The following is a 14,016-nucleotide window of genomic DNA, read 5'->3' on the forward strand; positions in this document are numbered from 1 at the left end:
TGCTTGAAAGAAAGTTTATTCCATGTATAACAGAAAAATCATGCATATCATCAAATAAGGCATTACAAGAGAAAGCATATAAAGGAAAGACACATTATATAAATTCATCATATATAAACTTCTCTCATCATATTACACATAATACTCTTTATAGTTACACATTTAGGAACTAATTACTACCATTGCAGACATTTCCCTTGCAAGAAAAGATAACCATTTACTAAGTTGGCTGATATGACAAATGTAAAAATATCTCATGTTTAAGCTTGTAATTACCTAGAAGTATTTTTCTGCTAGTTACAGTTAATGTTTCCTCATAGTTTTTTTCTAACTGATACATTTCACATTCTGTTATGCAGTTGTTTCATGATAAAGAACAAGTTAGAGAGTGTTTTACTTGAAAAACCTGAGAAACTTACCAGACTTATTCAGATATGGTACCTGAGAGAATGAAGTTATACAAAACAGAGCTGAAGTTTATAAACCTGAATTCTTCATAAACTCCAAATCCTTGTCAATGTTAACAACAGTTTGGAAGCTATGCTGGAGAGGAGAATTACATTTGATTGTCTAATCTTAGTTCCTTTTTGGACAACACACAAAACCACTGAACAAAACTTTCACCAGGTCTGGAGCAAAGCAGAGAGAAAACGGTGTATTGCATGCAACTGCTATTATCACATTGTGTCACCTTTAACAGGTTTCTCATATACATTCATCTGCTGTTTAAATTCTAGCTGCACAGAACTATTAAACAAGACAGAAAGAAACTACCTTGTTTACTAATACAGTGGCAAACTACCTCTTGACTTCAAGTGAAAATTCTACCCAGCTATGGGAAAAGCCGGACACCTTAGAAAAAAAATTAAGTTTACATTCTTTTAAATACAAAGTGTCTGCATCTCATATCTGGAGTCTCCAGTCACAACAAGACAAATTCTTGGAGGATGTATAAAACTGAACTGAAAAGAACTGAGAGTGGAATCAGCACTGAACTACGCCCTCCAAACTTACTTATTTTATATCGTATTTGTGATACAAAGGCCTCACAAGGTATAAGGACTCCAAAAAATGCTCAATGTACAAGAGAAAGTTTCACAAATGCGACATAATGCACTTCTTAGGCAAAAAAAAAATCTGTTTGCTATCATGACTTACTATTTTGGTCAGTTTTTGAAATGACAAAGGAGTCCCTGTCAAGAACTTGGCTGCATACACTTATCTAAGACAAATCCAAGAGTCTCATTTGCCAAATCATTTGAAAAGGACAGGATTTTACTACACAATGTATCGAAGAGTCTAGTGCTATCATAGTCCACAACATTTTACAAAGATAAGTCTCATATTTCAAAATATATGAAAACTTTTCCTTATACCAAAGGTGATTACTTCAAAGTTTATAAGCATAGTCAAGTCCTCTTTCCTGGAAGAAAAATATATTTTGCTGTAGCTTGCCTTGAAGTGTGATCCAAGATGATTATTATGTTATTGAATGTAAATTTATATATTAATGTTTCAATAGTGCAGAAGATACACAGAATAAATCATTGTAAAGGAAAACTGTTCTAGCTTTCTGTCACTATATCAGCTTAATTACACAGTGCTGGCAAATAATTCCATTTATAAATAACAACACTGCACCTTTGACAAGACACTCAATCAAAAAAATAGGTTTGCTGAAATGCAGAAAATGTTCCTGTATAAACTGGATTATAATTATAGATCAATTCTTTTGCTTCCTCTTCTTCACTGGAGAAATGGTGCATGCTCTTCCTGGCTGTAAAACATTATAAAAGTACAGATCATTTTAATGTTATCCTCCTCAACAATATTTATTTTGGCTAAGTAAGTTATTTTGTGTAGCACAGCAACAAATGGGATTACAGTAGCTGGTATGTGAAGAACTGTGAAGATACATCTTCAGAAAGCTGGTTGCAGCATATTTTATAACTGAAGAGGGGGAATTTAAAGCCAAGACTGTAAAAAATAGTTATCCATGAGATACTGGCAGTATCTACCAGAAAAACCTTTAACTCTGAAAGAAATGCATGAGACTATCAGCCTACTGAAAGCTGCATGGACTGTGCTGATGAGGACAATAAAACTGAATTCTCAACTGGTTTATCAAGCTGGCAACTCTACAGAAGTTAAAATTAATGATGGATGGATATAAAAATGTCATTTCAGTAGAATGGTTTAGTTACTAAGTGATCACACATGAGTATATTTTTACTGGCTGAAAACAGTTTACATTTTTCATCTTGTGGTTTATCTTCAAAGTTAGGGAAGATATTCTGCCTTACACTAGCTAAAAATGTCAATTACTCATTGCAAAGTTATGATATGAAGTACTCAGTAGAGCAGCTAATGCCTCAGTACCTCCCCAAAAGACTGGGGAGGCCATGAAGAGTAATTAAGGATTGGGTAGAAGAGATGGGGGTGGACAACGCTGGCTGAAGAAAGTTTGCTCTACTGGAATTGTAGGCGTGTAGATCCAAAAGCCAGTGACACACCTGTGTGGCACTCTGCACAAGCTCCTTGGATGTGCACACCTACCTGTGTAACAGAACTCACAGGCAGTGTACCTCAACTGGATTTACAAGCAGAGCTGGCCCTTGTTTTGCCCCACTTAACTTGGATAATGGCCTGAGTAAGCTTCTATTGGGAGTACAGTCTGCAGACAGACACTTGAGAAAGTAGCAAACAAAGCCAGAGAACACACAGCTTTCTAGTATTAGACTACAAAATTAAAATCAGACTTACACTCTACTTTCTCCTGTTTCCCCCTTGTTTTTATCATAGTCTGCCATCTCATAAAATGGCCTGAGTTGGAAAGGACCTTAAAGATCATCTTCTTCCAATCCCCCTGCCATGGGCAGGGACACATTTCACTAGACCAGGCTGCTCAGAAGCCCAATTCTGCCAGGCCCTAAGTTCCATATGAAAATGGTTTTGTAATATTTTCACAAAGAGGAATAGGACTAATTTATGCAAAAAAGCACCCTGAATTTGTATGAAATGCAAATTTTATTTCTACACTCTCACTGATCAGGTCAGCACAAATTGCATTTTTTACATCATTATCTATTTCTTCATTAAGTTGACTCTTTTGATCTGAGACCAAGTCTAGAGACCAAACTCAACCAGCTTAATTATTATGTTCTTCATAGTCTCCATCAAGGAGGTAAGACAATTTCATAAAACAGTCCAGCAGAATTATTAAGTAGGGATAAATTAAGGAATAAAGTTTGATTCCTTCAAACACTCCTCTATTTATATCCTGCTTATTTATAACAAACAGATGGGAAGTGTCATAAACTATCAAAATGTTATGCATTAGTTACTTCCAGATTCTTAGAGTATAAACAACAAAAAAAATTTAGCAGCTCTGTAAAATTCAAATCTATAGAATACAACTGTAGGGCACATATTGAACCCCTCTGACACATCCATACTGTCCAAGCCCTGTTTATAGTCCTGGTGTATGCATTTTGCAAGCAAAACTGAGAACACATTGAATGACTGCAAGTCTGTTTGGAACTGAAGAAGGCCCTAGAATTAAGAATGGAGTACTTTTTTTGTTTTATTGTCTTTGTGCAAGAAAGGCCAAAATGTTACAGGGATATTTTGAAATGGTAGGAAGTCACAGAACAATGTTTTAGAGCCAGCGTAGTGAAAAGAGTTTGTGGAATGCTTGGCCTTTTGATGTTACTTTCACTAAGCCATTCTATTTCTAGTATCCTTTGGTGTTTTATAAGCCTATAAAGCTTGCAGAATAATCTTCTCAGAAAGCACTACGAGGTACTGAACTTTGACAGCTGAAAAAGAAATCTGTCATCTTCTAAGTTTTTCAGTAATGCTTCACTCTCACCCCCCACATTTAAAGATAATAAACTTTTTACCTTCATTAACGAAGAAATCAGCCATATAATATGCTGCTCGTACAGCAGATGGAGAATGTGGAATGCCTGGAGAATCCTTCCACTCAAAAGGGTTTTTCTCTGGATGCCATTGCATGCCATAAATTGGATATTTGTATGCTACAACAAAACACAAAGCTTGTAAGGATGTGTGCCTTAAGAATCATGTAATTAATCTTACTGCAAAGTAAACTCAGAGGATAAGCTACAAATATATCTTATTAACAGTTTCACAAAAGCTTAAACAGCAAGTTGAAACACTGTTAAAGTCATAGTAGAACTGAAGGAAAAGAGATACAGTAAAAGAAGGGTTTCACTTCACAAAAGAAAATATTTGTACATCATTTTTTTGATTAGTAATTTCATAATTAATGTATATACACACTAAAAGATAATGTTTGAAGTATATCACTCTCAAAGCTTCCTATCTTCTTGCCAGCATCACACAGCATTCCCAGCCATACAGGATGCTAGCTCCATGGGAAAGATCCAAGTCCTCACATCTCCTTGAACGCCCAGTCAATCCAGGGCAGCTCCCAGGCTGATACATTTTGGGGGAGTCAGTCCTTAGCTCTCCTCCAGGGAATAGCGGCTGATGACTGCTCTGTGATAAACTGCTTGCAGGCACGGTGATGCCTGTCATTAGCCTAATCAGGTTTGCTGATCAAAGAGCTATTCTTCTCTTTTGGAGGCCAGCCAGGATGTCACACAGAAGAATCCCATTGGTGACAGCTGGGTCCTACAACAGGGCTGCTAGTGGTGCACTCATGAAGATAAAACACTCCCTGAAGAGCTAACTTGTTTCCTGAGCTGAGCAAGCCCAGTGCAAAACAGACAAAACAAGTCATGCAAAAGGCTTTTGGAGGAGGACAATTACCAGCATTGTTGCTAAGGTAATGAGGGATATTGCTGCTCCCTCAGCAGCCTGGAGTGCTTTTCCCATACAGCAAACAGAGAGCACCAGGGAGCTGGCAGGCATGGCTTGACAGAGGCACTGTGCAGGGATCCAACTACTGCAGCACAAGAGCTGTACAGCTCACAGCACAGCTCTCAAATATGCCAGTGCTAACGTGTAACAGCATATCTGGAAGGGGAATGGTGGGTGGGAGGAATAGTAAGGCTCACAGCACTCAAAAGATAAAATATCCCTGCAAACAGAAATGCTCCTTACAGCCAGAGCGCTGACAGGGCTGATGCTCACCCTGCTATTTGAACAACTTGCAATACCAATTCACATCCATGCCATAACAGCCCTAAAGAGCAAGGTTGTTACAGTTATAGTTTCCAAAGGAAATGAATTTCCTTACCTTCCATGGTAGATATAAACTCCACTTCATCATCAGTGTTAGTGGTCAGAACTTTATAGAAATTACGAAGCTTTTCATTATTGGTGAAATTCTGTGACAGTGAGAGGGGGAAGAGGGAAAAGGTGTTATTTGCTTATTTATTTCTAGTTTTAACAACAAAAAAAAAAGTCTGTATGCAGGAAATAAAACAAATACCTCCATGGAGAGGCTCCATACATGAAAGTTTGATGTCAATGGCTCAGTAGCAAGTGCGTACAATACATCATCAGGGAAATTCCTGAACATTCTACTGTCTTTTGCAGCTATTACAAAAAGAAAAAAAGTATTTTCTATTACCAAAACTGGTCTCAGATGGACTTATACGGACAGAAGACACTTAATAAAATGCTGTATTTTCAGCAGTAAATCTTTATTATTTTAGAATATCCTGCAACAAATATCAGTGAAATAACTACAATAGATTTCCAATGTGCTGTTATCACTGTCTACTGGTCTTGACCCAGAGAGGATCCAAAGTTCTCACTAAGAGAGAGAAAAAAATAAGCACCATTCTTTGACACTCATTTCAGCAGCCTATCCACTCACAATGAGCACAAGTGACAGAATTTTTGAATGCTACATTTTTTTTAATTACTCACGAAGGATCAAGTATCAACAGAGGCCACACTTTACCAGTGCTGCCAAGTGCCACAGCACTATCTCAAGGAATCTCTGTGATTTCAATACTGTTCAAATAGGACAGTAATGCTACTATTCATCACGAGGAAAGATGTGATTTCAAAAATTTAAATTCACCTGCTCTCCAAGCTTAATAGGTTTTGAATCTGTGAATTTTGTGAACTTGGTAACAAAAAGCAGACATCATTTTGTAGGTCTGAACTTTCAAATGACTCAAAGAGCCACAACTTTAGTTTTTGCTGACTGCTGTTGGTTTCAAATGGCTTGTGCTCATTCCTCTGCTTAAGAAGTGACAGCTGCACTGACTTTACAAAAAACAGTCAATGCAACTTAATAACACAGAATTTAACAGAAGGTAATCAGCAGGAACCTCACAAACATTCACCCATAACATTCATCATGAACAAAACACAACACCTCTTACCAAAACTCAGACATGATATGTAACGAATTTTTCACCTGAGGTAAAGTTCAGAGGGAGTGAAAAACCATTTGTCTTGGTGTGAACAAGTAAAATTTCACCACTTGTGAGATATGTAAGCTCTTCATGTCCAAGACATGTTCCCCATATCGGGAAATAATCTCCTTTATCATTAGCCTACAAAATAAAAGCAACAACATAAGGAAACAGTAATGGAAATCTACAGAAAAGAGACTGACAAGAACTTCCTACTGTTTTTACTTGCTTTTGTGTAGGTGAGAATATATGAAGGCTAAAGGATATATATGAGTTTTGAAGCAGCAGACTAAGCCCAATGTGGATACTGATTTGACTGTTCTGTTCTACAAGTAATTTTGAGAGCAGCCTAAACAGAAACCACAAAATGGCAACATTTCTCTAAAAAAAAGCCATCATCACAAGGGACACAGAAGAGTCTGTCGCCATTTTGAGGGAAAGTGTGCTCATTACAATTCAAACTTTTCTACAATGCACACTTTGACCACATAGGGACCTTTGCAATGTCTGTGCCCACACAACTGTATTAAAAAAACATTAATCCTACTACTAGCATAGCTGTGGTCTCAAAATCCTACTTACAGGATTGTTTAGCTAGCAGGTTTAGACCCGTGTTCCAAAAAGAAAAAATGTACATTTAAGCAAGAGTAAAAAGTGGCGATCATTTTCAAAAGAATAAAAATTGGCAGGTCAGTGTGAAAACAATAGGAAAAAGGAAAAAAAGAAAGCAAAAAACCAAAAACACAACTAGTTTCTTGTGACCTAATTAAGCATGGTGCATACATGCAGTGGAAGTCAGCATTTTTAAATGGTTTATACCTGATAGTAAGCATATGTTGGAGACTGGGATGTTTCAGAACTCCTGTTTTTGTGAAATCTGACTAGTTTTTCTTAACTTGTTTCTAAACATTTTTAAGTTATGCATACCACAACACACTCACCACCCCCAAAAGAACTCCTGCTCAAAGCCATTTTTGAGAAAGCTAAAATGACAGGCTCAGAATAATAATGCTCCCCTACTGCATTACTGACAGTATGGTAATAAAAGCCCACAGAGCTACTTCTTCTCACAGCAAAACAAGGAAGACGTACAGGAAAAAGGCTGATAGGGCTGCAGAGTCTTCATGACCACCCTTAATGTATAATGAGACACAGAACTTACATGAAAGACAGACATTGGAGTTGCAAGTGAGGACTAAAACTACTGAAGGCAAAAAATAAACTACAATTTTAAACCAATTACAACTGAAACAAAGATTTTGCACACCCCCCCACCCCCCCCCCACATTTATTTTTTAAAATAAACTAGGGCCTGGAGGCTAAGCATGTATTAAACAATACTCAAGACATCACATTTTAAAAACTAATTTAAGAGCTGAAAAACAGTGTTTCATTTAGATTTTTGCCTAAGTAGTAAAATTTTATGGACTTGAATGGGGATTAGCATTTCATATCCTCTATTCATATTAAAGCAGAGCCAGATCAAAGTAATTTCTCATTGTGAGCATTTGCAAATGAAAAAGACCTCTCATGTTTTAGCAAAAGATAAAATTCAGTCATTCTGTACTTGTAAAGATACTCTTGACTACTGTAGCTTACCTTACATAAGTAAAACTAGAAATATTTTAAAGTAATTAAGATTTGAAAGATGAATATCAAAACACAAAATTATCACAAACAGCAAGGAAAAACCATCCTTTGTTATAAAGGGTTACCTAGGATGAACTGAATATTATTTTCTGCCTTTCAGTCACTCGTAGTACATATATCTGCTAATAAACCTGTCTCTCTGATCATAAAGTGACACAGGCAATTCAGTTCATCATTGTGAAATGTCAACATAATTTCCTAACTGTACAACAAGCCACAAGAAACCCTTGCCCCAGTGCTGCATACCAAGGCACAGGCTGCAGTTCACATAGTGAGCAGTTCCAGGAAGACAAATGAAATCGTCTCACATAAAACTGAGACAGTCTTTGCAAGACTCACCACAAATAGACACACAAGAAAGAACAAGAACTTTAGTGCCACAGAGACTGAAGAGTAAAGGGAGCTCAATTACAGAATTGCAGCAGCTGACTGGTCCTATGAATGCCACTGCTGCACTTTCCCTGCCTGCTGTTGGAAAGTCAGCAGCAAAGGTGGAAAAGCAATTCCTCATTGCCAAGTTTACACAGAGTCATAAAGCCTCAGGTACAATGAACAAACAATACCATTCTAACCTGAAGAACTTAGGAGTTTAAGATCAGAACACACATAAAACAGGAGTGGGTGTCACAAGTCAGAATCTCAAGCTATTAATGCAGAAGTTTTATGCAGAAGCAAGAAATAAGCTACCTATTTTCAGGCCTACAGTTAACCCACTGAGTAACAATGCAAAACTATGAAAAATATGAACTTGTCATTTTGATCTCTCAACAGTGATAATAACAAGAATCAACAGCTCTTTAGTAATTACCTCCAAGGCCTTGTGGTAAAACATCTTAGCAACCCTTGAATACTCTGAAGTCCTAAGATCCACACCACCTCCTGGAAGAAGTACCCTGAAAGGCAGCATCCAAGAATATGATTAGCAACAGTGATCAACCCAAAACTTGGACAATGTACACAGAGAAATGTCTGAGAGCAGTTTTAAGGGTACTATTTAGCTCTAGGTTTCAGAAATCTACAGACAGGCATCTAAGCTCCCATTATGGACAGCAGGGATCTAGTCAGGAGAGTCACTAGAGATTCAAGTAGATCTTCCAGAGCAGACACCTGAGTGGTGGGTAGGTTGAACAGCCCTGTCAGCTCCACTGGCTGGCATTCCATTAATTATGTGAGTTTGGACAGCTAGTGACAGGCAGACAGCTAAATTTAGGCATTTCAGTCTTTAACTTAATCATAGTGTTCTTAGTGTTCTTCCACTGAAGAATGGTTACTGTATCACAAAGTATAGATCAAGCCTAATGCAACATATGGAAGAAGAAATTAAACAGAAAATACATAAAACACACGGATTTCAGCTAGTATACAAAAGGGTTACAAGCCATGACTCTCATTTCCTATCCTGACTCTCAGCTGGCTCTCACTACCACTTCAAAATTCCAGCCCAAATCTTGATTCATTCTGTCCAGTTTCAGAAAAATAGAATTGTGGCCCTAGCATAGTGACCTTCTTACTGGAGACAGCAAAGATCAAAAAATTCCTATCAAAAAGGAAGAAAAGTACATTTGACCATAACCTTTGGTCACACAGGATTCCACAGAGCTAAGGAAGACAATCTCACGGACAATTTCATAAAAAAAGTGCACAAGCTTTTTCCACCACAAAATATAATCAGGAATGGCAATTCCCTGTGTGGCTCCCCAAACCCCAAAAAACACCAGAGAAGAAAAACTTTCAGCACAGTCTAGCAGAGAATTCAAATGTACACATGATGACGTGGAAAATAATCAAGTACCATCAGAAACAGTAACATGAAATAAAGGAAGCCTCTCCTGGCTGTAACTGGAACAGTGCCTGCAGAACCAACAAAACTAGATGTGTGAGCATTCCTTAATCCACTGCTGAAGGAGCTCAATGGATTTACTCAAGTCATATCCATTAATTGTTGATTTTTTACTGAAACAGATGTAGGATTTTCTCTACATGTCTGTGCTCTGAAAATGGCAATCTGAATCAGTGAGATAATAACAAGCAGTTAGAAACAAATAACATCTCAAATGATCCCAAGCATTTGCAGAGCAAATATGGATTTAAATCCTTGTGACTGGGGTTTTTTTTTTGCAAGTGAATCATGTACAGGTTCATGTAAAATCCACCAAGTATTTGGTGGAAAAGTAGTAGTCACAAAAATACAAAAAACTTTACTTCCCAGTGTCAACACTGAAAATTAATGAAGCTGAAGGTATTTTCAAAACAGGCCAGATTATAGGTTTCTTCAGAGATCTAATTAGACAAATACGGTGATCTTTACCTGGAAGTGGTAGGAAATTCCCTCTACCTGTTCAGACCAAAACCTGGACTATACTAATTAGTAAAACTGATCATCATTTTTGCTCATGCAAAAAGGAAATAACCCATTAAGTAGCAATGATAATGGCCTGACATTGTGATAAGCAGATTGAAATGCAACTACGTGTATTCCAGTATCACTGCCTGGTTAGAGCTGATGATTTCCACTGGGCATTTCAATTCCTACCTCAGAAGTACATTCATAAAAATTATGTTTTTAATATAGTAAATTTCATTATTTTAAGAAGGTAGCACTTATAGTAAATAATTTCCAACTCTAAAGAACAATGTGAAAGATCAATGTATCTCCTCCTTATTCTGAATTTCCACAGAATATAAGTAATTTCCTCCAGAGCTCCTTTTTGTTATTTACACACAGTTTCAACATGGAAGCCAACAGGTGACAGTGGAGGGCCACAGGAGGAAATATAGACCATCCTCACTCACCTACATAACACAAACTCAATTGACTTCTGACTGCAAGGATAGAAGGATTAAGAAAGTGGATCTGCTTTCCAAACACTTTCTTCTGCATTGATAAAGGTGATGAGGTAGAAACAATGAGAGATCCCATTGGTGGATCATTCTCGTGGCTACCAGCTTCACTTTGGTTTCCTTTTGGCAACCAAAGTGAAGCTGGTAGCCATGAGAAAGGGAGGAAATTATTCATTTTGCCCACAACAGAACACAGCAGACAAAAGCATCACTGTCTTACATTCACTTATAGCACAAGACTGCAAAGACCCAAGTCTTAGTGTCCAGGGCATGTTGATGTAGGAGGACAATGCACTTCCCAGACAGCCAAAAGTCTAAATCTGCAAGGTCTATTCATGCTGATTAACATTCTAGTTATATGCATAAGCTTAACAAATGTATTCATGGTTTAAGATGCTCGTCTCATGACTACAAGCAGCCCAATCACATGCTCTGGCCTCACACACCACCATGGCTGTGAAGTGTAGCATCAGCTGATGTCGCTCTTCTGAAGTGCACCTTCAGCACAAGGCTAAAAAAACATAAAAGGTTTTGACCTTGTTTAGTCCACAATAAAATTTGTTAGGCAAGATCACATTATCCCACACTTTAAAAGGAAGAACAGAGGGGTGGCCAGTTTCCACAGATCCTGTGAAAACCAGGAAGTTTTTCTAACAAAGACCTAAGACACAGAGTCACAACAGGCAAGACAGACCATTCAAGTAGCGAGAGAGAGCACACATGGAGAAAAGAGTAGAAGAGACTGGAAATTAGAAACGTTTATAATAGAGAAGATATGAAATGGACTGAAAGAGAGAAGAAAGGGTAGAAACAGGGGTGAAATGCTAAGCAAGTGCTATTAACCATCAAAATTAACATGACAGGTGAAATGAGGAAGACAGAAAAATTAAGAAAGAGGAAGTTGAGTATCTCGCTTGCAAAATTGCTCATACTATAATACCACTTCTCCCTGTCTGCAGACAAGCACAAGGGAATGCCAAGATGAGCCTTGGCACTGTTGCAGATTATCTGTGTTCCTCAAGGAAGGAAAGGCAGCACACAATGCTGGATGAAATAATGCATTCTGTTTTCATGTCTGCAGTGCCCAGCACAACCTCTCAAGAGAGTAAGAAGACAATGTTCTTGAGAACACAGCAGAGCTCAAAAACAGAACCATCATGCCTTTCAACAGAAAATCAGTACTCAAGACTTACCCATTAATAGAGTGGAAGATTTTATCGTACTCTTCATCTGTAAGATTCAATCTGAAACACCAAAAAATAATTATAGAACACATACTACATACATATATTTGACAACAAAAATATAATCTCTGTTGAACAGAAATGTCTGACAGAAAATATGGAGAAGGCATGCTTTAAACAGAGTAAAATGGACACAAATCAAACTAAACATTTCACTTGAAACAGCTTAATCCACAAGACTATAAATGGGCCCTGTCAGGTAGAGTTCCTGAGCAGGTACTCTGAGACCCTTCTGCAAGACACCTGAAAAAGGTACTATTTACATGAATGGCACGGTTATTATTTCCTGCAGACCGGCAACTCCGGTTTCCAACTGATTCCCAAGAAGGGCAGAGCTGCAAACAGTGGGTCACGCCCATGCACCCCCAGCCTCCCTGCCAGCGTGGCAGCACAAAAAGCAGAAAAGGCCTTGGCTCTGTTGTAAGCCCTGCTCAGTGATAACAAAAACACCTCTATATTATCAACCCTGTGCTCAGCACAAATCCAAAACACACCCCCACACCAGCTACTGTGAAGAAAATTAACTCTACCCCAGCCAACACCAGCACAGATGGCCACACTTCTGTAGAGGTGTGATAAGTTGGGTGTAAGTGAAAGTGTTCAGCTTTGCTGCAAGTAACTTAATTGCCAGAATTAGAAGCATCCGTTCAGCAGTGAAGCTTCTGGTCAGCAAACATTCTGAAAGCTCCAGCAGCTACATGAGGAATGCTGACTTCTAATCCAGGCACTTAAGTGGTGCTCTTATTGGACTGTGTAGATACATGCTATTTTGTTTTTCTGCAGCTGTATTAGTATTGTTTTTAAGAACGGAAATTTATAATTTTACCATCTGGTTTCAGTGCATTTAATATTTTATAGCTCAGCGTTGATATGAAGTACTGTCAGCTGTTACTTACCCTGCTACTTTTCACCAAACAACTATAATACAAGAAGATAATGACCCATGGTTTGAACAGAACTGGACTTTGTTTTCTGAAAGGAGTACTGATAGTCCTCCTTGATTCCCTGAATTCCAGGGCTACAAAATGTGAAAAAAAAGATATCTACATTTATGTATCTAGGCATTTATGTGTGTTTGCGGGGCACTACACTGTACACTGAATATAGCTAACTTGAAAAAAACATGCAAGCAAACTACAGAAGGCAATTTTACTGGTAAAAAACAAATAAATTAGAACTTTTCAAAGAGAGACTAACAACTTAAGTAGAAGTATTAAAAAGTATATGTTCCACTCTGCTTTTATTCTAATTTCTGGAACTCTGAGAATTGTGGCCTCTTCAAATCATCTTTGAGGAGCAATAAACACTCAGAAAAGCAGCAGAACTACTTTCTGTGCCTCTAAAATCATGCATACAATTCATCATAATGCAATTATTATCCACTCCTAAAGATAAAAAAAATGTACCTTATAGGCACAGCTCGAGCACCAGCAGATTCCACAAATTTCACATATGAAGCCGCAATATAAGATCTTCCAAATCGCTGGTACTCATCAAAGTGACATTCCTGTGACAATATCCCTGCAGGGCCCAAGGAAGAAAATTAGCACCATCTAAATGGCAGATGCTACATACTGAAAGAAAAGTCGCAAAATCACTGAATCAATTAGCTTGGAAAATACCTTTGAGATCATAAAATCCAACCTACAAATGAACACCACCGTGTCAACCAGACCATGAAACAAGTGCCATGTCCAGTTTTTCCTTAAGCGCCTCCAAGGCCAGTGACTCCACCACCTCCCTGGGCAGTCCATTACAGTATCTAATCACCCCTTCTGTGAGGAAATTCTTCTAATGTCTAACCTAAACCTCCCCTAGGTAGCTTAAGAGTGTCCTCTTGTCCTATTGCTAGTTGCCGAGAAGAGCCCGACCCCCACCTGGCTCCAGCCGCCTTTTTCTGGCAATGCTAAAGACCGATA

At 38.1% G+C, this 14,016-nt stretch overlaps 1 protein-coding gene across 1 annotated transcript in view; it reads right to left on the reverse strand.

Moving 5' to 3' along the window:
- The window catches only part of GGH (gamma-glutamyl hydrolase), a 14,778-nt gene continuing 762 nt past the window's right edge, over nucleotides 1–14,016 (reverse strand). The window contains exons 2-9 of the mRNA XM_054631689.2: nucleotides 13,504–13,618; nucleotides 12,047–12,097; nucleotides 8,821–8,905; nucleotides 6,365–6,503; nucleotides 5,423–5,529; nucleotides 5,228–5,318; nucleotides 3,903–4,040; nucleotides 1–1,777 (exon numbers count right to left, since the gene is read on the reverse strand). Of these exons, the coding sequence (XP_054487664.2) occupies nucleotides 1,656–1,777; nucleotides 3,903–4,040; nucleotides 5,228–5,318; nucleotides 5,423–5,529; nucleotides 6,365–6,503; nucleotides 8,821–8,905; nucleotides 12,047–12,097; nucleotides 13,504–13,618 (848 nt within the window). The 3' untranslated portion in view covers nucleotides 1–1,655. The remainder of the gene's footprint in view (nucleotides 1,778–3,902; nucleotides 4,041–5,227; nucleotides 5,319–5,422; nucleotides 5,530–6,364; nucleotides 6,504–8,820; nucleotides 8,906–12,046; nucleotides 12,098–13,503; nucleotides 13,619–14,016) is intronic.

The sequence above is a fragment of the Agelaius phoeniceus genome, chromosome 1 (assembly GCF_051311805.1).
Source record: "Agelaius phoeniceus isolate bAgePho1 chromosome 1, bAgePho1.hap1, whole genome shotgun sequence".
NCBI lineage: Eukaryota > Metazoa > Chordata > Aves > Passeriformes > Icteridae > Agelaius > Agelaius phoeniceus.